At 37.9% G+C, this 23,914-nt stretch overlaps 1 protein-coding gene across 2 annotated transcripts; it reads left to right on the top strand.

Moving 5' to 3' along the window:
• Positions 1 to 446: 446 nt before the first annotated feature.
• LOC110382160 (solute carrier family 12 member 9) lies at positions 447 to 23,766 on the top strand. Of its 2 annotated transcripts, XM_064041738.1 has the most exons (20): positions 447 to 654; positions 4,506 to 4,646; positions 6,414 to 6,536; positions 7,549 to 7,683; positions 8,302 to 8,436; positions 9,228 to 9,430; positions 9,826 to 10,030; positions 10,905 to 11,084; positions 12,663 to 12,752; positions 13,090 to 13,291; positions 13,714 to 13,915; positions 14,898 to 15,029; positions 15,610 to 15,717; positions 16,283 to 16,431; positions 18,018 to 18,209; positions 18,760 to 18,956; positions 19,425 to 19,549; positions 20,280 to 20,374; positions 20,873 to 20,996; positions 21,482 to 23,766. In XM_064041738.1, the coding sequence occupies exons 2-20, from the start codon at positions 4,520 to 4,522 to the stop codon at positions 21,560 to 21,562; spliced, it is 2,805 nt and encodes a 934-aa protein (XP_063897808.1). In that variant the 5' UTR covers positions 447 to 654; positions 4,506 to 4,519; the 3' UTR covers positions 21,563 to 23,766. The 2 variants fall into 2 exon arrangements, with proteins under 2 accessions (XP_063897808.1, XP_063897809.1); XM_064041739.1 differs by lacking the exons at positions 447 to 654; positions 4,506 to 4,646 and adding an exon at positions 5,504 to 5,635.
• Positions 23,767 to 23,914: the final 148 nt, after the last annotated feature.

The raw sequence follows: 23,914 nt of genomic DNA, 5'->3' as shown, positions 1-23,914 counted from the left end.
CTAGAATTAAATTGTAATTCGCATTTTATTGTTTTTTGTGTTACAACTAAGAAACAATTTACACACACTTCGCACAATGGGCACAATGGGCGGCTCGGACCTTTGTTCTACGCAGAGTAAGGTAAAGCAAGTTGGATTCAGTAAAGTTAGATAGTTACATAGGTGCCTACTCATATTTTAATGGATTACTTTCAATGAACATGCTGCGATACAATAATTTTTTTGTGCGCTGTGTGTGTCAAACCAACTAACGAACCCCCTCGTGCTGAGTGCAGCGTTGGGAGTATTAGACTCTTACTGAATAAAGCCCATCATGTTTCTTCTCGGATATTAACTCTTTTGAACAATCCCATGGCCCAACCAACGTAAAATTCAGTACGCGTTTTGTTATTGCTTTGAAGGAAATAGACATAATTGTGACAGTGACAGCATATTTGTACGTCAGTCTGTCTATTCTCTGTCAAATGTCAGTTTCTAACTAATTTTGTATTCAGGACTTCTGGATTTTGTGTATGTGGTGAAAATAATACACTTTGTTATTGATTTCTGTGTTAAATAAACAACAAATATAACTATTACGCGACCATGATATGAGCACTAACTCACCAAATAATCAAGAAGAGTAGTTTTAATCATTTGACTAAACAACAAACGGTATGTTATTTTTTTGTTTTGTTTGAGATTCAATCAAGTTTGAACAATAGATGGTTACATATTAGTCATTCTAACTTGTTTCTAACAATTTCCAATCACCACACCTGTTGTGAATGCTATACTTTTGCTAAACTACTGAATCTAGTCTCGCGAAAGTCGTTTGAAGTGCATGATATTGCAAAAATCATCAAATTCTCTAAAATTCGTTATTGATGATGTCACGGCATTAATCAGGTCATAGAAGATAGTTAGCTCAAAGAAACCTCTTATTATCTATTAATCTGTGATCAATGTAATTATAGTTATCTCTAATATATATGTAATAAGTTGTTGATATTATTTTTCGTGACTAGGATACTAAACTTACTTCATACTGTATAGACTTTTTCTAGAAAAACATTTGTGAATTATTGATAAAACTATCCCATTGTAATTCACTGATGTATAATATAGTCAAAGTCGATATCATTTATTGAAAGTATGCCAATTACGTTAGCACTTTTTAAAATTGATCTTTAAAACAATGAAAAACGCCCCCCTTTTACCACTTCCTAGTAGTGTTATAGCTGGAAAGAAGTGGTGGGGAACAAACTTCCCAGCAACAGCTGTCTATTACATTTTATTATTTCATTACAATAAGTATATTTATGTAAATGTTGTGTTGACCTTGTAAGTCAAAGAATTAAATAGTTTACAATAAAAAACTCTAAAGTAGCAAACCTATTATAAAATAATCATAGCTTACTTATAAAACTATCGAGCAGTTCTTCAGAATCTGTTTGGTAGTTTTTGCATGAAAGATGAATAAACATCCGTACATCCCGCCTTACATATGAACTTTCACATTAAATATATTATTATGATAGCTAGTTAATAAAGGTAACATAAAATTTTCAAATAGATATTTTGGTAGAATTTGTATGTTCTTATTTGGATTCCTTAAATGGCTTCATTAGACTGTAATCGTATTACTTGTGTGTCCGAGCCAGCCTGCGGCTTTTGTCAGCACTTAATGATCCCCTATGTTAAACATAGTCTTGTCTTAAGAATAATAATATAATTTATTAAAGACATAATTTATTAAAGGCAAACCTCTCCTACCTCTTTATGCTGTGCCCTACCGGGTCCATATTGTTTCCAATATATTGTTTAAACTTTATAAAAGTACCACCTGCAGCGGCGGCCCTAGCCATTGCGAGGCTACGTGCGGCAGGTCTATGCGAGGCCCATTATCCTACGTGAAAAGTAAGTGTTGCGAGAGTAGGCTGCTGTTTTGATTTAGCTAATCTTCATGTTTGAGGAGAAATGCTCAAGTTAATAATTTTTTTTTTAAAGAATCACAAAATTAACAAATATTAAAATGATCTGATACTTGCGACTTTTCTTAAGACTAAAATCTTTAATTAAAGCAGAATAGTCGAATAAACGAGCAACGTCATTTTCGATCGAAAGAATAGCAGGGGCTGAAAGTCGACCTTGTGTCATCGAATTCCTTAAACATGTTTTAATAATTTTAAGCCTCGAAAAACTGCCTTTCCTTTGCTTAAGACTATTTCGGTAGTGGGATAAATTTCAGTTAAATTATTTTCTAAATATATTTCAGCACCGAGATAATATTCAGTTTTTCGTATAACTGATTCAGGGCCGTCTCTAGCTCATGTAGCGCCGAGGGCCGTCTCTAGCTCATGTAGCGCCCGGGTGCAATCATGACCCAAACGCCCCCTATGTATTGTCTGCGTCAGGACCACCGTCACAAATCACCGATCCTCTCGAAATACATATAGAGAGTTGCTACCTGATTGCTACCAGCTAGGTACCATTAGTTGCTACCAATTGCTACCCTCGTGGTTTTGAAGATATTCAGCATCCCAAGGTGACAGCCATTCTGACATCAGGATGGCTGTCACTTTTCCCAGTGTGAAGAAACGGCGCAAAAGTACCCACCCGGAGTTGCTACCTAATTGCTACCCTTCAGAATTAAATTTTAGACCATAAAAAGATATTAAAAAATGAGGTTCGATTAAAAATAGGATGAAAAAAATCAAACAAGTGGAAAGTAAAGCACGCGCGAGCGTAACGAACGCAAAAAAATTTTGAGCTTTGGGTCACTAAAGCAACTAAACTTGTACAACAAATAACAGTGCAAGGTGAAGTCGCGAGCGTAGCGAGCGCGAAAATTTTTGAGTTTTGAGACATAAAAGTACTCTAATCAAGTTAGAACTAAAGGTACTGTCATGTGAACAGCCGCGAGCGTAGCGAGCGCGATTTTTTTTTAATTTTTTGTTCAAGGACTCTCAAATTAAACTCGGAATTAAGCACAAATAAAAGGAATCCGTGACTAGATCGAGAGCCAGTTGTTTTTGTTACCTTGGTGTTCCAGCTTTTTGTTAAATTGAGGACTCAAACAGTAAACGCAGAATGAATTAGAAATAAAGAAAAATTGCTCATTTTTTTTCTTGGACCAGATATATATTTTTTTATTCTATTTTTTTTATATTAGTTTGGGTCGTAGCGCGAGGCCCCCCCAAGCGCGAGGCCCTGTGCGACGGCACAGTTCGCACACCCCTAGGGCCGCCACTGACCACCTGTATTACATATGCAACACAAATAAAGATTTGAATTTGACATTATTTATTATAGAAATATGTAGACACTATAAAACTATCTTTTAAAAATAAAATACTATGTACTAAAATAAAAATGTATATAAAATAACATCAATTAGGTGTTTGCATGAAAAATCGTATACAAGATGGTCATGTAAATATAATTGAAGAACATAATGTTTAAACTAAGATAGATTAAGAACAAGAGTGTTCTTTTGTATTATTTTAGCATTCTTTCCCTATAGTACAGTTATCGGCACGGATATTGAGCCCTGACCTTCACCTGCGCAGAAGCGATTTACTGCCTTATTGCCTTATGCGTACGGGTGCGCAAAGCGATCCCCACTCTTCCGCCGAGAGCTCAATATCCGTGCCGGTAACTGTATGTTTATTTTGTACACACCATTAGGGAATTCCCAAGTGACAGAATGATGTAATCATAAGAGCACCCACTAACTACCGAACATCACACAATATGAGTTATAAGGCCGTTCCCACACAAAGATCCTATTAGATTTTTTATGTATAGATCAATGTATGTTTGTTCTTCTTTCAAGCAAAAACTACTGGATGGATTTTGAGGAAACTGGGTAGTAATGTAGCTTATACATATCAAAATATCAGGCTCGGTAGATGATGATATAGGCCACTTCTTGTCCCTTGGGATGCAATTGAAACTAGCGGAAGCTAGTTTTGTAATTATCCAGAGTATTACAATAACAATTATGTAATTAGAAATGAGCAATTAATATTTCTTTCATTTATTGTTCAGATAATAGTTCATTTGATTGTTATTGTGTACTCATTACAAATAACAACATTGTATGCATGGCACATGTATAGCAAGATAATATTAATTATCCATACTAATACTAATAATATGAATGAGAAAGATTTTTATGTTTGTAATACTGTTGTTAATGTATTGGGATAATTTTTCGCATGGATAATAGTGAAGAGTATGGAAGGAGAAAATATGCAGCCACTTTCAGCCACCCCATATAAAATTGGGACAAAGGTAGGAGGATGATGAAAATGGATAAAAGTGGAACTCTGAACAGGGAGATAAAACATTTTTGTTATCCATGTGCAGAGCATGAAAGTTGATCGAACTCTAAAATGACACATTATCTTTGCTTTGATTTTGGCTTAAAAATTGAAACTAGTTGTATTATCTCCTTCCATAAATTTAAAGACACCAAAATATTGATACACCCTGAATGTAAAAATTTTGAATTATTTCAGTGACGAGGCCAATCATGGCTGAAACTTTGGACCCGCTGTCACCAAGCCTGAATAATACAGGACGAGGGGATTCAGGCATTGTGCAGAAATTGAGGATGAGGATTGGCAGAGGAGGACCAGTGAACAGGCCTGTTGGAGAAGGTATGGTCTTATTGAAGGTATATCACCATCTGCCTTGCCTTTTTTCCCAACTATGTGGTAGGTGTCTAAGATATACTTAAAAAAGTTGCATGGGTCACTCATACTTGTAAGGATGGTGTTTATCCACCAGGCCATTTAACTCCCTAGTATACTAATATTATAAAAGCGAAAGTTTTAATATGTGTACTTCAGGAAAAACCGTGGGCTGAAGCTAGTCATGTTATTCATTCTCACACCTCAGTAATGTCAAAAGAACTGAAAAGGAGGTATGGGACCGGTCAAACGAATACAAGTGGGACGTGCTGTTACATTTGTTGTTCTATCAATTTCGACCTTGACCCCTCAGAGAAACGGTTTATTTTTGCGTAACGTGGAAACGCTAGACTTGTGATGTCCTTGGTCGGCCAGTGAGGAGTCGTAATGTCTAGTAGAAGTATCTACTTACCTATATAATGTTCTTCTTCTTTGCTTACTTATATTATCCTGTGTAAAGCTGAAGAGGTTGTTTGCTTGAAAGGGCTAATCTCGGGAACCATTGGTTCGAATTGTAATTATTTTTTGGTGTTGTTTTGCCCTCTGACTGGGGTAGGCTTTTTGTTCAGGTGCGCAAAGTAGTTTTATCACGGGATGCGGGCGAAGCCAGGGCCCAGAACAGACGCCAGCAGGTCAACCTACCCAAATCTGTTAAATTTCACCAATCGAACATTAACCTTCCGCTATTGTGATAAGGTTGAAAATCTGCTGAAAAAAATTGACGGATTGTCTTTATTGGAATTTCAAGGCCACAATGGTCTGTTTGAAAATAATTATGAATAATCTAGCATAGTTCCGAGCCGTTAGGTTTGAAATGAGTGTGACACCTCCGAGGCATTGTTCGCTGAAGGTCGGCAGATAATGTCGCAATGTGGTCAATTGGTCACTCGCCTATCAGTAATACTGCAATAGTGATTAAGTGAAGTCGTTGAAAATGGGTGAAAAGTGCTCCACAGGTGAAGTTTAAATAGCATATTGTGTTTTTGTGCGGAAAATACTTTTTTTTTGACACTAGTGCTTCAAAAATTATTAATAGGAATCCTGAAGAAATTTTAAGGCACATTCATATTAACTACTTCTATTTACTGTAGAGAAAATTTTTTTTTTTTTTTGTGGCATCTGCTGATTAAACAGCTGTTCGTTAATATGTAATATGTTCGTTATTTTAATGAACAACTAATAAAGGATGTCATCACATCATGTGCAACGTTGATGCGGAAAGAACTTTATTTTGTTTATGTCTTCCAATAGGAACCTAGTGAAAATCGGTAGTCCTCTTTTCTTAAAAAAAAAAATAGAGGAACTTTTTACGGACTTGAGAAAATTCTGACACTATAGGGCTTGTTAGGTGACTAAACCTGCAGCTCACTCGATAGGAAGAAGAAGAAGAGTAACTAATAGAGAACATACCTACATTCTACAGCAATTACGGAGTTTCTTGCCGGTTCTTCTCCATAAGACCCACTCCTTAGAACCATACACCTAGCTATTGACGTTTCGTAAAAACCTGTAATAGGTCTATCTGTATGTACAAAAATTAATGCTACTTTTCGTTGTAACTAAACACAAGATCGGGCTTAGCTATCCCAACTAAATAAGGCTTTGTTCGTGTGAAGTTACCTTTATGTGAAGTTACAAAATCGGTCGAGCGGTTCTTCTTTTATACGTAGCGAAGCACGCACCGGGCGGCTAGTTATGAAAACCTTTGACTTCGAATGTTCTCATGTTTTCCAGGATATGTGGAGTTCGGAGAGTTCAGGACGGAACGGCCGGGTATCAAGAAGGTGGGCACATTCGCCGGAGTCTTCTGTCCTGTCGTGCTATCCATGTTCAGCGCTTTAGTCTTCATTCGAATGGGTGAGTCCACTATTATTATATTCTTTTAATTGTACCCACCAGCCTGTACACATTATGGAATGCAATAAAGTTATTGAGTATTGAGTACTATATCTCTATGTATGAAAGAAAGTTGTGAATGGCTAAAAGGTTTAAGCTTAAAATTAGAGGGGTGATAGCTCAGAACCGGGAGAAGTACGTAGGATTTTTGTCACCATCCATAAGTAATAATTCGTGTCCGAGCCGTCGATGAGCCAGCATCTCTTAAAGATGTCCCGGAGAGGGGCGAAACACGTGTCTAGTAAACGTTTGGTTGCTTGGCAACTGTCTCCTTTGTGCAATTAAATCAATCCTAATAAATACACGTTGCGTATACTATCAATCAATACATGTTTTGTTTTCAATGTTTATCTATGTAATGATTCAGTGCGCGCAAGGTCACTCTGAGATAATAACACACGTCAAGTAAAATTGATGAATTAAGTACGTTCTACTAGATTTTGCCCGCGACTTTGTTCACGTCCTAAAATACCTAAGTCCGGGTAAAAAGTACATAGATTAACTTGTTTCAATTGGTTCTGCCGTTTTACCATGAACCTCACACTTGCATTTTTTACTTGCACTACAATACAACAATTATGTTTTTTTGGTCGTAAAGTACATAGATACATTCGTACCGAATTATTTGTGTGCGGGTCTGACTCGCACTTGTCTGGCTTAGGTATCAACATATCGGGGATGTGCGCGTATCTATGCTCTGAAGTTAGTTGCGAGCCGCTATTAATCTTAGCGAGTACCATACTTTACTATAAAAAAGACAACCAGGGGTTCAACACGTGTTTAAACCTCTTGAATGCCGCTAATTAGAGAACAATAGAAAATCCTCTTGTTGAATGAAAATTGTGTCTCGCGTAGACCTGCGCACAAGGGGTTAAGGGAAGTTCTCTATACTTTTTTTCTTAAAGACGTCACGAACACCTGTTTAACTTTTTTTTTTGTAGTAAGACCATATAGGTATACTCCTATGTTTCAGGTTACCTAGTAGGCAACGCGGGTCTGTTGGTGACTCTAGGCCAGTTTGGGCTGGCCTACCTGATCGTGATATTCACGGTGACGTCCATCTGTGCCATCTCTACTAACGGGGCTGTTGAAGGCGGGGGCGTTTATTGTATCCTTTTGTTAATAGATATAGATATTTCTATAACCTATCTGTCGTTTCGAGGTTATGGTCTCTGCACACAGCGGGCGCGGCGCGGCGGGACGGGACGGCGACGTGACACAATGTACTAGATCGTCCCGTCGCGTCGCGCCGAGCGAGACGGCTCTGTGTGGCGGCCTCCGTAATATCTAGTACATTACAACTGCTCAGTATCGCGTCGCCGTCCCGTCCCGCCGCGCCGCGCCCGGACCTTTAGAGATTAATAGAAACAATTAGGTATTGAACTAATGTCAAGAGAAAAGAATCCGCTGCCTGTAAGTAATTACACTTTTTAGGTAATGCTGTCGTACTTATTCTTTGCAAGGTGTCCTTAGAAGTATTTTAGCATAGTGGCCAATAAAAGCGGCCAATAAAAGCTTATAACGTATAAACTAATTCAATGTTTTATCAATAAGATAGTTTTAAAAACTTTTTTCCTCTTAAACATTCCTTGGACTCGAAAAAATATGGCTTGTTACCTGCCCTCTCTATTAATACTCATTTAGCAATAAATCCCACTACTTAATACTTCACCCTTTTTCCTGCTATACCGAACGTTCTAGAGACATTTCCTTAACCATCACTCAGTCATGATAAGCAGGACCCTAGGTCCTGAGTTCGGAGGAGCAGTCGGCACACTGTTCTTCTTCGCTAACGTGGTGTCCAGTGCTCTTTGTATCTCCGCCTGTACTGAAGCGCTAGTTGAGAATTTTGGAGAAAATGGTATGTTTTATATGTATTTTCTTTATTTATTTTTTCACTAGCTTTTGCCCGCGACTTCGTTCGCGTGGAATAGTGACTTGCGGCAGATTTATGGTTTGACCAATAGATGGCGGTATATGTCCGGAATAAATTTTATTTTTGTATTTCTTTGTAATAAAAACTATCCTATGTCCTTTCTCAAGTTCCAGACTATGTCTGTACCAAATTTCACACAAATCAGTCCATTAGTTTAGGCGTGAAGAAAAGACAGACAGACAGAAAGACAGACAGACAGAGTTACTTTCACATTTATAATATTAGTTAGGATGCCTAAGGGGATAAACAGGACCTTTTAAACTTCGCTGTCCATCCGTATGTGTCTGGGTTGAATTACATGAACCTGATATTTGAATCTTTTATTTTAATAGTAGTTGTTCCTCCCGCATCTTAAGGAAACTACTTTCCGTACAAGATACAAAGTAAACTATGTCCTTTCTGTTTAGACTGTCTGTGTACCACATTCCATTTAAATAAGTTCTTTACACTTTGTCGTGAAACCGTGAGACACAGACAGAGTTACATTCGCGTATATAACATAAAAGTAAAGATTTACAAGTTAGTGTGCTTATATGTTTGCCAATACTGAGAACCCATTATCTTTTAGTGTACCTGCAGACTAGTGCAGACATCTTTAATTTTTTTTTTCAATCGATTTTCAATCTTATCACAGTCGTGGAAGGTTAACATTCGATTGGTAAAATTTGTTAGATTCTTGTTGGTTGACCTGCTAGCGAATACCATCTTTTTTTCAGGTTACCTGGTAGGATCCCACACAGGTATTCCAGACGGCTGGTGGTATCGCTTCCTGTACCGTTCGGGGCTAAATGCTATCGGGCTAGGCGTTTCCCTGGCCGGGGCGTCACTCTTCGCCAGGACCAGCCTCGCTATATGGATGACCATGCTGATCTGTCTCGGAAGTGCTTTCATCAGCTTCTTTGTGACTCCTCTTGCGTTGGTAAGTGTTTGAATTATTTTTTACTTGAATGTGGTGAATTGAAAAAGAGGGTTTTCATTTTGAATTGTATTCCTTTATAACTTTTGAATCATAATAATTTTGCAAATGCATTATAATTAAAAGCTTTGATTATCCACAAATTAAGTGGCGCAACCTAAAATTGCGAAACCGTGGGGCCAAAAGGCATCATTGCTATTTAAAATTAAACCCCCTTCGTCCATTTGTTATTTCACGTACAATTATGCAAAAAAAGTAATAACCCCAAAATAACTTATTAAAACAACGAATATATATTCTGGTTAGCTAACTGTTGTTTACACCTTTACATAAAAAAATAACAGAGAAAAAGCATTATACAAGTACAACAATCACTTTATAATAAATATTGTTTCCAGATTGACAAACCAGACACGAACCACATCGTGAACACCACAGCGTTTTACTACACAGGCTTAAATTCCACCACGTTATACGACAACCTGTACCCTCAATATGGAAGGGATTACACCACCACTGACGGACAGATGGTGGACTTCGCGTCAGTGTTCGGGGTCCTGTTCACTGGGGTCACTGGGGTCATGGCGGGGGCTAATATGAGTGGTGAGTGGGTAGTTTGTTAAGTTTTGAGTAAAGGATAGTGTTTTTTTGACAGTTAACTAAAGTGTCAATGATGTAAAAGTAGCAAAGTCAAATCATTTACTTTATTTGGGCCTTTACAAGCACCTATGAACGTCAAAAATTATAAATAAGTTTGATTCTAGTTGCCCATTCCAAAAGTAGCTTCCTATGGCGAAGAACGAGCAAGAAACTCCATAACGGGCAAGAAACTCCATAGCACAGCATAGCCTATATGTTATTCTGGTGTATAAGCTATATTACAGCCGAGTTTCATCAAAATCTGTTTAGACGTTTGCGCGTAAGCGCGTTATGAAGTAACAAACATACATTGTATGTATGTACACACTTACATACTCCAAACTTTCGCCTTCATCAACTAACCTATTAGAGCGATAGTGTTTCTTCTGAAACTGAACTTTGTTCTGAAACTTTATTTTTTTACTGTTGTCTATGACTTTTTTGAAAAGTTTTTATATATATAGCTGCAAAATCAAAATCAAATCAAAAATCATTTATTCAAACTTGGATGCAAAACAGCACTTTTCGAACGTCAGAAATTTACAAAAGACATCCTTCAAAACGCCCACCCTTCACCACTTCCTATGTGTTTTTACTGGGAAGAAGAAGTTGCGCAACAAACTCCTCAGCAACACATGTATGTCAGTAGGTTAGAAGAACCTTTTAACAATTTATTATACCTCTATATAGATTTGTTTACTGCAGTAGTGTATATTGCAGTATACAATATGCAATCACCACATGCTAGCTCAGCACTCACCCAATATACATACCTAACTGACTCAAGCATTTAATAAATTTGTTGAGCTGCAAGTCAAAATAAATGTTTATTTCCCAGGTGAACTGAAGAACCCGTCTCGCAGCATCCCATTCGGTACACTAGCGGCTCTTCTCTTCACGTTCGTGTCGTACATCGCTTTGAGCTTGCTGACGGCTGCCACGTGTACTAGAGACCTGTTGATCAATAACTACGTGTATCTGTTACCTATTAATATATGGCCGCCTTTTATTGCTGTTGGTAAGTGGCATTAATAGAATAGAATAGAATAGAATATTTTATTTTGCAAATATGGGTATACAAAAGTTCTTATAATTATAAAGTTCAGCCATATTTTACCATTCGGCATGCAAACATTATTACCTACTTAAACACTATTACCTACTATTAATCTATTATTTATAATCACAATATTATATGAGATCAATTAACTTACTACTAATTTTACAATTAAACATTTATACATATAAATTATAATTTTTCTGCTAAGAAATCTGATATGGTATAATAAATTTTATCATTTAAAAATTGGCGTAACTTTCTCTTAAACAGTGGTGTGCTTAAGTCTTTCCAGGCATTTGGTAACTTATTGTATATTATTGGGGCCATGCAATAGATACTGTTGCGCTTCAGACTCGTTTGACAGGACACAATGCATAATTTGCTATTGTCTCGTCTATTTCTCGGACATACATCAGCTAGACGTTGGAAACGAGACGGATTTTGTTTAACAAACATAGCTACTTCGAAGATATAGATACATGGAAGTGTCAGGATTTTGTATTGCTTAAAATAGGGCACACAACTGTCTGTACTTTTGAGCTTAAACGTGGATCTAAGGCACCTTTTCTGAGCCTTAAAAGCTATGTCTCGATCAGTCGAGTTCCCCCAGAAAATGACTCCGTACCGTAAATGGGACTCAACTATTCCATAGTAAGCCGTAAGTAGCGCTTTATCATTCACTATGGAGGACAATCTATACAAAACAAAGGCGGAAGAGCTCAGTTTTTTACACAACATATCTACATGTGCCTTCCAATTCAAACTAAAATCTATTTGCAGTCCTAAAAATTTTGTATCACCCGCTTCCTCAATATTATTGTTTTTGTAATGTATGTGTAGAGTACTTCCTCCAGGAGTTCGCTGTCTAAAGTGCATTACCTTTGTCTTACTTAAATTTATATTTAAATTATTTTTGTCCAACCATCTAATTATTGAGTCAAGTGTGTTGTTAATATCATTTTCGTATGTGCTTATGCTTTTACAAGGGATCGTTACTGTGCTATCATCTGCAAACATTGTTATAGGTTGTTCAAGGGATAACGGCATGTCATTCACATATAGTATGAACAAAAATGGTCCCATAACGCTTCCCTGTGGTACGCCGAATGAAATTTTACGTTCACTTGATCTGACCATCTCTTCATGCTTATTGACTACATTAATGCGGAATAAATATAATAAGAATTATATTTTTTTTTGTATAAATAAGGTTCATCGTTTGGGGTGGTACAATGCCATAGTCTATGGCAAAATCTGCCTTATCGTAATATAAGTCTATGGCATATGGATTTTGTTCTTGTATTAACATAGAAATTTCAACTTTATTTTCGCACAATTATGCAATTTTTTTATTTGTCACTAAAAATACTTTTGCTGGTTGGCTTTGAATATCAGACATACATTTTAATTGATAGTTATTGTTCCAAAGTTATGAACTATTCAAATAACAATTGTGATACCTTTCGTAGTCTCAATTTCAAGGTTTATTTGTTTTATTACTTGTTTTTTTTTAATTCTTGTTATAATATTTCGCAGGTATGCTGATGGCCACATTTTCAGCTGGTCTGTCAAACTTGATCGGTGCTTCAAGAGTGTTAGAAGCGCTAGCGAAAGATAACATTTACGGTAAGTTTAAACTCAAAATTATCTGTTCAAACTTATCTACAAAAACAGCACTTTTTGGACATTAAAATTTACAAAACACAGCCCCGTAATAATTGAATAATTTTCTGACTCACGTCAGACTTCTCGAACATATAATCGGCCACATTTTTTGTAAGACGATCTAACAAGTTTCTGACCGACTGCTACTTTTGGAATGGGCAACTAGAATCAAACTTATTTATATTTGTGACGTTCGTAAGTGCTTGTAAATGCCTAAATTAAATAAATGATTTGACGGACACGAGAGGGCAAGCTTAAATAAACGATTTTCTAACATGTTACATTTGTACCTTTCTAGGTTTCCTCCTCCGTCCGATGGTCTCCCGGTCAGGCAACCCAGTCCTCGCTGTGATCACGTCCTGGCTGCTAGTCCAGGTGGGCATCATGGCAGACTCTCTGAACGCCATCGCTCAGGTCAACTCCGTACTCTTCATGACCAGCTATTTCGCTATTAATCTGGCGTGTTTGGGCTTGGATCTCGCTTCTGCACCTAATTTTAGGTAAGTTTGGAGGATGTTGTGGTTTTATATGTTCAATTGAGTTGTAGCGAAAGGCTTAAAATTACTGGGTCAAACGTAAAAAAATATGGAGAAATTATCTACTAAGTGAAAATAAAGTATAAGACGTAAAGTAATATTTATTGTTTAACTGCAGATTTCAATAACCGTTCTATATAGGTATGGTTTTTGCGAATGGAGATAAATTTTAACATTAATTTAATTAACAATGAATACTATTTTATTAGAAACTCGGTTGATAGAAATATGAAATCTATTTGTCAGTTCGTTTTGCGTTTAACTGTCAGACCGTGTTCTTTTAGTAAATTTTTAACCTCTTTTTTGTAATCGATTGAAATCCTACACAATTTTGCTAGACATTTCTACTTTTTAGTATTATTCTAACATTTGATCAATATTCCCAGGCCAACATTCAAGCAGTTCTCCTGGCACACGTCCCTGCTCGGCCTACTAGGCTGTGCGGGCATGATGTTCGGTCTCCGAGCTGTGTACGCATGCGGGGCAGCACTCGCATGCGGGTCCCTGGTGGTGGCGCTGCATCTGCTGTCGCCGGCCGCGGCTGACCCTACGTGGGGCTCGCTTAGTCAGGCTTTGATATTTCATCAGGTTGGTTTTACTGTAGGCTCCGCAAGAGGTGGTGTGACGATCTGGACGCCTACAACCCTACCTGGTGGGAGCACTCTAAGGCTGCCTGTCCACCAGAGCGGAGCTAGGCTGCGGAGTGGAGAAACTGAGAAATATTAACCAATAGGATTGAGGAGCGGAGATTTTGTCATCCTATTGGTCAGCTCCGCTACGGTGGACAGGCAGCCTAAGGACCGAACGGTGTGGAGATGGCATAGGGAGGCCTTTGCCCAGCAGTGGGACAATAAAGGCTCAAAGAAAGAAAAAGTTTTACTCTATATTATGTTGATTATATCATGAGTTTTCTTGGCTTGGCAGATTGTGTTATATTTCTTTCACATTATGATGAGTTTCTTAACAGTTAATAACTAATGGTAGTTGTGACGTATCCTAATGTCCAATGGATTGATGAAATCGATTCAAAGTCAAATCATTTATTTCATTTAGGCCTTTACAAGCACTTATGAATGTCAAAAATATAACTAAGTTTGATTCTAGTTAGATTATTTGATAATATCGAATCGAAAATGGATTCGGAATTGCAGATATGTAATGTAGCCGCTAGTCTTCACCGATTTTTGTGGATTCAGTAACCAAATCTCTATTGATTTCACCACTAACAAAAATACATGAGGCTGGTATTGTTACTTAATACTCGTATCTAAGTAACCGACGCTAACCAGCATTCTAGCTTTACGTAAGTTTTTGACTTATTCTTATCTATACTAATATTATAAAGCTGAAGAAATTGTTTGTTTGTTTGAACGCGCTAATCTCAAGAACTACTGGACCGATTTGAAAAATTATTTCAGTGTTAGATAGCCCATTTATCGAGGAAGGCTATAGGCTACTTTTTATCCGGGTTCGTGCCGTGGTTCCTACGGGATGCGGGTGAAACCGCTGACAGCTAGTGTATTATAACATTTATAACATAAAGAAATTGATTTTTATATATTGTATCCAGGTTCGTAAATACCTGCTGCTGCTAGACCCTCGTCGCGAGCACGTGAAGTTCTGGCGTCCTCAGATGCTGTTACTCATCGCCTCACCGCGCCAGTCTGCACCGCTCATAGACTTCGTTAATGATCAGAAGAAGGTATGTAATGCTAACCATGCGACAGTGAGAAGGGTGCTGAGCCGTGATTTCTTTAAAAAATACAATCATATTGTATGATTGAACTTTGTAGTTGTGTATTATTGTGTAATTCAATACTTTCATGTCTGTACACGATATAAGTATCATGTATACAATAGTTTAAAAGTGGGGACCATGTTACATAAATTGGCTGCATGTTACATAAATTGTTTTACATTTATTAAATGTTCCTGCTGTTGGTTCTTCTTAGAATGTACCCTCTTATGTACTCCTCTTATATGCTTCTCTTATGTACTCCTCTTATGTACTCTCTTATGTACGCCTTATGTACTCTTCTTGTGTACTCCTATTTTGTACTCCTCTTATGTACGCCTCTTATGTACTCCTCTTATGAACTCTCTTATGTAGTCCTCTTATGTAATCTATTATGTACTCTTCTTATGTGCCTACTCTTCTTATGTGCTCTCTTATGTTCTCCACTTATGTACCTACTCCTCTTAAGTACTCCTATTATTTACTCCTCTTATGTACTTACTCTTCTTAAGTACTCCTCTTATATACTATATTGTATGTGTGTCAGGGCGGTCTATTCGTGGTGGGTCACGTCCGTGTCGGTGAGCTGGACGGCGCGGGAGACCCGCTCGCTGCCGAGCACAAGTACTGGCTCAAACTCATCGATCATCTCAAGGTAGGTGGTAGTACGTACAGTTTTCAACAAACTCCTTATCGTTGCGGAAATAAAAGCCTCACAAAAGTCCACGCGTGTGTTTTTACCCCTCGCCATCTATCTTCCAGTAACCACTGACCACTTAGAATTAGTTTCATTGAAGGGACAAAGTGTTAAAAACTCGCCAAATAGCCATCCAAAAACATTGAATATAGTCATACTAATTGATTACTTATATGGGGTCACTCAAACTTTCGGCTTTACGAGTATTTGTGTAATACTCTTTTTAAATACCCATGTCTCCTGATTTCCTGAAATTAAACTTCTATACTAAGAAAGTAACTGTTTGAATCGACGTTTAGCATTCCAGAGCTCCTCACCGACTCAATGCTATGCTGTACCACTGCTGGGCAAAGGCCTCCCCTTACCCTACCATCTTTCTCAATCGGTCGCTATTTGTGACCAGTCCACGAGGAAGCTATTCAAGTCTTCTTTCCGGCTTCCTTGAGCATTTCCAACTTTTATTGAGTCATAGCTGTCTTCCTGTGTCTAGAACTTGTCATTCAAACACAGCTTTCCTATCCAGGTGAAAGCCTTCGTAGAGCTAAGCCTGTCATCATCAGTACGTAGCGGCGCGGCGCAGCTAGCGCGGCTGGCGGGGCTGGGCGCCATGAAGCCCGACACCGTACTCCTCGGCTTCAGGGATACGGCGCCACCCACCGACTGGTTCCAAGAGTATGTATGCTAGCACCAACTACTGGTGAAGGCATTCTTACAGCAGAGCCTGTCATCATCAGTGGCTGGCGGGGCTGGGCGCCATGAAGCCCGACACCGTACTCCTCGGCTTCAGAGGACTGGTTCCAAGAGTATGTATGCTAGCACCAACTACAGGTGAAGGCATTCGCAGAGCTGAGCCTTATCATCAGGGTCGTTTGGAACAGTGGTCGAAACTATAGGTTCATGAAAATAATAGAAGCTCAACTTCCAGGACATGCACTGGTTCCGCGAGTATGTATGCTATCAGGGTAGTTTGATACAGGGGTGCTTTGAAACAGAGGTAGATACTATAGGTCAGCGGTTCCCAAATGGGGTTCCGCGGAACCCTGAGGTTCCGTGACAGGCCCTCAGGGGTTCCGTGGAAAATTCAAGATTTCCATATGGTAAATCGTTTCACTTTGACAATATTTAATTTTTTTTTTTTTTTTCAATTAAATTGTTTTGAATACAACAAGTGCGACAAGTGGCGGGGTAAGGCCACGGCAGCAGATAATTTAATTCCGTTTTTTACAAATTGAAGATTAACTATCTTCGGCAATCGGCAAAAGTAGGTAGCGAGTCGGCCAAAAATCACCGCATTTTTTGGGCTTATTTCATCGCCAGGATTATACGTTTTCATACATTTGACAGGACGTGAATTGACACGGCATACGAGTATTTCCAGTGGCTATTTTACCATGAATCAAAGTGTGACATTATTTCAAATTTTTGCACCTCCGCGAATCCGAAAATTTCGCGCTCGCTTCGCTCGCGACTCCATGTTACGTGTGATGCTTTTGTGTTCGTTCAATTGCTCAAGTATCCAACACCGAAAAAATTTCGCGCTCTTCCGTCGAGGTTTCCTTTGATGTTTATTTTTTATTCCTCTGGTTCAGAAAAAGCAATAGCGCTTTCTTCGCTAGCTGCTTATTCATTTTTTGTGTTGATATTGTACTTTTTGAGACCTTATAAATTTACAGTGGTTTTGTTTATTTTGTGTGGGTACTTAAACTAAAAAAAAATCGCGCTCGCTTCGCTTGCGATACCGGCTACCACTGGCTGTCTTTCAATGCTAGCGGGTGCTTGGAACTTCTTCTTTTAGTTAAAGAAAATCGCGCTCGCTCGCCTCGCACCTGTACAAACTCAATCTATTTCTTGTTGCGCTTACTTTGTCAGTCTTCAAACTGAAAACTATTCACATAATACACAAACGCTAGGGCGGCTGAATTGTTTTCTGGCCCGTGTGGCAGATAGCCATGCTACGCCGGAGTATACTGAATATGTCTCTAACCATATAACCATTTGGTGCGCTAACGCGCCATGAGCCGTACCTAAGTGTATTTACGTCTTTAGTTTACTTCTTACTTAAGCTAAGGTTCCGCCGAAAAATGGTGAAACGAAAAGGGTTCCGAAGCCAAAAGAATTCGGGAACCGCTGCTATAGGTTCATGATGTTAATTGAAGATTGGCTTCCGGGATGATGGTGATGATTAAGTCTGCCAATGTACCATTTTTTACACGTGAACTTTAAATAAATAAATAATAAACCTCTCTTTTTCTCCACAGCCCCTCATCCCCGTACAAGACGGACATTTTCGACCTAGAATCCGGCGAAACAGTGTTCCCGTGCCGCAAGCCGACGGACGTCCGTCTGTCGGGCACGGAGTACGTGCGCATCGTGTCGGACGTGCTGTCCGTCAATAAGAACGTCTGTCTGTGTCGGCACTTCCATAAGTTAGATATGGGCAATGTTGAGCGGTGAGTTTTCGTTAATTTAATTCATTTACACTTGAATTGCCTCAGTTATTGCTATTTATTTATAATATTCAGTCTTAAGCATACTTAGTTATTGTCGTTTACCCCTGCCATTGTATACTTCGTTATAGCCTCTCTTTGTGAGATTTCAGACTAGCGTTTTTTTTTCTAGTTATATTCGTTTTGTTTATTTTAAGTTTGGTATGCGATAACACGCGCGGCTTATTTTGCGTTGCAAATATATTACGTAGTATATAAATGGGCGATAGTTAGAAGGGGTTCACAGATGTTATTACTCAGAGAATAAATATTTGAATTTGCAAATGATCTATCCGTTCTTTTTCGATTTTTTTTCTATGCTTCATTTCACTGGGATGACCAATGTGAAACTTTTGTGTGATAAAGTCTCGTAAGGTTACGAAAGAATAATAATTTCAAAAGGCGGCAAAGTCGGCGTCCTGAGGTTGTGAACTCACTCAAGGCACAAGCATATTTAGCCTTTTTGGAGGATTTTCTTGTTTTTAACTTGCCTTTACATACCACAATGTTACAGCAAATCAGCCACCCTGCAATACATAGACGTCTGGCTAGTAGAAGTCCTCTCCCCGTCGTGCGAGGAGGCGTTCACAGTGCGCGGCTTGTTCGCTCTGCAGCTCGCAGCGGTGGTGCGCAGTGCTCGAGGCTGGCAGCACCTGCGACTGCGTCTGCATGCTGTGCACGTGCCCGCGCAGCCGCCTACTACGATACATGGTTAGATTCACTTAAATAAAGAAAGAGACACATATTCTGCCAAATTTGAGTACCATAACGTAACAAATGCATTTCGTAACGTAACAAACCTTTCGTAGCTCTTGTCATTTAAATTTTGCTTCTCCGATTTAGCAATCAGATGTGGCATCAAACGCATGATCAGTAGTTTTGTTCAAGCGTTTCAAATATTGTCATTATGAAGTTACTAGAAGTAAATTTTTGTCAAAAAAAAATTTACATTAAAAGTTGCACGACGATCAAAATCTGCGCAATTGTCAAAATGCATTAAATAAAACAAATCTGCGCATACGCAGCGCATTAACTTGCCGACTTTAAAAGGCAGCATTTGGTACCATACAAAAGTTTCTCCCAGACTTTGACCCTTCTAAAAATTCTACACTATTTGTAAATATTTCCAACATCATTTTAAAAGCTCGTAACACTAATTATATCTATTATTATATACAGAAGCGGGTCGCACGGTTACGGTAGGCGAGCACTCTGCGCTGGAGTCGCTGGGCGCCGGCCGCCCGCTCGAGGAGAGGCTCGACAAGCTGCTCAAGCTGCTCAGAATTAACGCCACTATACATATTGTGAGTATCGTCACAAATTCAAATTTATTCTTAACAGGATGCAGCTGAGTAAAATTGTTTTTGCATGGAGCAACAGCCCGTCTGGCTGACTGCCTCATTTCAGTAGTTTGCCTGTAGCACACCTCCGCTGCGAAACCCAAAGGGCGAAACCGCCATAGTTTCGCTGTAAGTTGTGAGTTGTTGGGCGGCGAAACAATAGCGAAATTCCCTGCTTTAACGTACAAAACTGACTATGACGTTGTCTCTTTCTAACATGATTTCGCTCATTTGCTTAGGCGCCGTCTACATCTCCGCCCGTTGTTCGCCATTTTGGAGCGGTTCCGCGTGTATCTCGGACGCGTCTGTAGCAATCGACAATTTTTATGAGCGAAATAGGAATCAACTGTTCTAGTTTTAGGTTTCGCTCTGTTTCGCTATTATAGTTTCGCGTAAGTGTAGTACTGTTGCTCAGCGAAACTCACGCAGCGGTTTCGCAGTTGTTGTTTCGCAGCGGAGGTGTGCTACAGGCATGATAAGTTTGGCGGACTTAACTTAACACACTTATTTTTAATATTAACAGCAGCTATAAAAGAATAACTCTCGCCAAACTTAATAGCTAACCGCTGATACAAATAAACCTAATGATAAACTTTCTAACAAAATCGTTCTGACAGGTTCCCGTAAAAACCCCAACCCACATTTCTGCTTCGTTGTTAGGTAACAACTAAGAATATGTTTATGTTCTTTTCAGGTGACAGAGTGGCCTAAATTAGATGAATACAGCAGATTTTCAAATGACAATGATAACAGCATGTACCAACGAGTGCCTGTCGCTTATTTACAAATGTAAGTACAACGTAGTAAAATGTTTCATGTATTTCAGATATTTCTGTCGAAAAACATGCACTTCTGTCCCTGTTCTGGAAAAATACAGAATTCCACGTAATTTTTGAGGAAATAAGTTTATTAATACCTGCGATTTCGTCCGCATGGATTTTGCAGCATTGCAATAACTTCCTATGTTTAGCATGATAGCTGTTTTTCCTGTAACCCTATGCAACTTTGAAAGAAGCCTACCTATATATACTGGTCTTATCTCTCTCCGGTGTCGTCTGATTACCGTCCCATCGGGCTACGAGAGTGAAGGAGTAGTGAGAGCACCTGTGTCTGCGCAAATGCTCGTGCACTATATGTCCTACACAGCTAGTTGATCTCCTTACATGAGGACAGCCGATGTGGCAAAAATTGGCCTGGGACGGCCCTAAGATATGTAAGACTAATTTTCAAACTTGTCGTTTCAACGGACCCGCTGTTTTAACCGACCCCTACACCTCTATATTTCAGCGTGAACAACATAATAAAGCAGCGCAGTTCTCAAGCGACGGCGGTGACGTTCGTGCAGCTTCCCGCGCCGCCCAAACTCACCAACACCAACGCTGATGACTCTGTTTGTGAACATTATTTGAAGGTAAGACAAACCTCTAAGTATAATGTAGGTACAGAAGCTATAGTTTAGTATACAGTTATAGTTTAGTACCGTAAGCAGTGCTACTATAGTAGTAACATGGGAAGTAAACCTATTTCAAATGGGTGTAACACCGGGCTAAATAGCAGTCGTCAAATGACTAGCGACCTGGCGTTTTTCGGTATGCCATCTCGTAGTTCAGCTTAGGAAACCGTGTACTGTTCAACCGGACTTTCTCCGTGGATGCCTAGGATTTAAGGCCTCCAGCCAGGGACAAAATACCTTATAAACAAAGCTAAGAGCACCCCGTATGGGACATCGGCTTAAGGCGTCGTTAGTTGACGACCTGGCGCTTCCGTAGTAGTGTTATACATTTTGATAATACCGGCGTCACTACCAAACTTCGAATAAGATTACTTAATTATCATCCCATCAGATTTTCAACTTTGTAACTGAAGTATTAAATGTCATTTTTGTTTACATTTCAGGTGCTAGACGAATTCACGAAAGATCTTCCGCCCACCATTTTAGTAAGGGGTTTGAAATCAGTCACATCAACCGCGCTATAACTCATCAGTATCTGTGACGTATTTAGCAGATCTCTACAGTCGTCGCCAAACTTTATGGCGTCTCGCAACTAACTTCAGAATACAGGTAGGAGCATTATAACCATTTACGCGCTTAACCTTTATAAGGTATGTAGGTATCACCTAATAAAGGTTTCTGTGCAGACGACATTAAGATTGGCTAGACTTTTACCTGAATTATGATCTAGACAAATGGACCAATTTGTAGACGTACTCAGTTTTTTAGGTAATTTTATAACAGTGCTCACACATCTATGCTTCGATTTGTTTTTTTGTTTATATTATGATCTATTTGCCCATATAGTTAAAAGGATATAATTGTACATTGAAAATCGATTATTACACTCCAATGTAATTATTTCAATTGAAAATAAATTCTAGCGAGTTACCAAGTATAAGCCCTTTTTCTCCGACAACTTTAGTGTCCGATTATTTTAAAACTGCTTTTGAAAATTGAGTCAAGAATGATTAGACCGGTTTTTTTATTTTACTTTGAGATAATTTCTAATTTTCCTTATTCAATGGATGTACCGTAGTTGTGTGCACACTATTATATATTTTTTATACTAATGCTTATTTCTTAGCAACCGTTTTTGTTTAAAAATATGTTTTTAGCGCTGTCTAAACTATAATTAAATCTTAATATGCAGTGGGTGTTCAAATTATTACATCTTAGAGAAAGTTTTCTAAAAAAATGTATTTAACTTTACTGACTTATGCTTTGACTTAATATGGCAACATTTTATTCAGTAGACTGACAAACAAATGATTCTAATTCGAACACCCACTGTATTATTTATAAAATTCCATTTAAAGGTGCTATTTTCTATTACTAACACTTTTATTTTCATCTTCACCAATTTATAGGCAAAAAAGCATAGGTAAATATATCATCAATATTACACAATCACATTTACTAGATAAAAAATCGATTTTAGATAGATCAATTCGAAAGAAGCCTTAAATTCTTACGTATAAGGTATATATTCGCTTATTTTTGTTTGCCTTATCTATCTCGAATTTCGCTATTATTTGTATATTTTTGAAAACTGTGTTGAGGAGGTCAGATAAGCAGTTGCTCCTTATAAAGCACTGGTACTCAGCTGCATCTGGTTAAACGGGAAGCCGACCCCAATATAGTTGGGAAAAGGCTAGGTCGATGATGTTTTAACGCGACTGCTACAAAAGGGATATTTTCATTCATGAAAGTTGGGAATAAATCACTTTTATCATTTTCTTATAATTTCGTTACTATTATTAATTTAACCAAGAAATGTCCATTAATTGGTTCTCGGTATTAATTTAAACTATGTGACATTTTTCGGTTGAAATTCAGACTTCTATTAAAATTCTTTGACAATTCCTAAATTGACTTTTATTTAGTTCAGTTACTTTTACTTTTGTATGCCAATATGTTTAGTATTTGATATTATTATGATTAGTTTTTGTAATAAATATGACAATTATGATTTATCCATGTATTTCTTTGTATCCTGTTTCAGTCTTATTAATAATCCCGGATTAAAGTTACTCCAAGTCATAAGAAAGGAGGTATCAAACATTTTTAAACTTGGATTAACTTTACTCCGCTATTAATAAGATGTTTTGTGATCTTTTATTTATTTTATTTGACTATTATATCAAGATATAAAAAATGTATAATTATATTAATTTGCTTGTTTTTGTCACTGTTGGCTTTTTATTGCTTACTCAAAAGTTTTCCCTTTTTAAAAAGGCCTAATACTTGACAAGATGTCTGTGAGTTTCTATAATAGCTTGTCTCCTAGGGTGCGCTTAGACGAAATGAACCAACTAGAACATTATATCGCAGCATTTAAGCATATTATTTCCCTTTTAAATTATTCTAACTAATCATTTGTAAGCGTTCGTTTATTTGGTTAAAACACAACCTTTTCATGTTAGCATTTGTATAATCTTTATTTCGCTTTGCACTTATAATATAAACACTTATAATAAGTAGATAGAAATAAATCACTTAGATATTTGAATATAAGTGCACCACACAAAGCAAGCACCAAATTATTTTTATATAATAAATAAATCAATTATATTTGTGTATATTATTAATTATTAATATAATGATGTTTATTGCAATTAAGTGTAATTTTAAAAGCAGTATTTTATGGCAAATTGTGATATGACAATAAATCATTGTATATTTTTAATTATTGTTTTTTTTTTTCATGTTCTTTTAGACTTTAACTTTAATAGAAATGAGTTCGGATTAACCGTCATGATAAATAATGAACTGAATTTTTACATGGTAGAATAGCAATAAATGTGTTAAGATAGGATGTTATCCACTCTGTCATT

Source organism: Helicoverpa armigera, chromosome 26 (genome assembly GCF_030705265.1).
Source record: "Helicoverpa armigera isolate CAAS_96S chromosome 26, ASM3070526v1, whole genome shotgun sequence".
Lineage (NCBI taxonomy): Eukaryota > Metazoa > Arthropoda > Insecta > Lepidoptera > Noctuidae > Helicoverpa > Helicoverpa armigera.
This window is presented reverse-complemented; position numbering and strand designations above follow the sequence as displayed.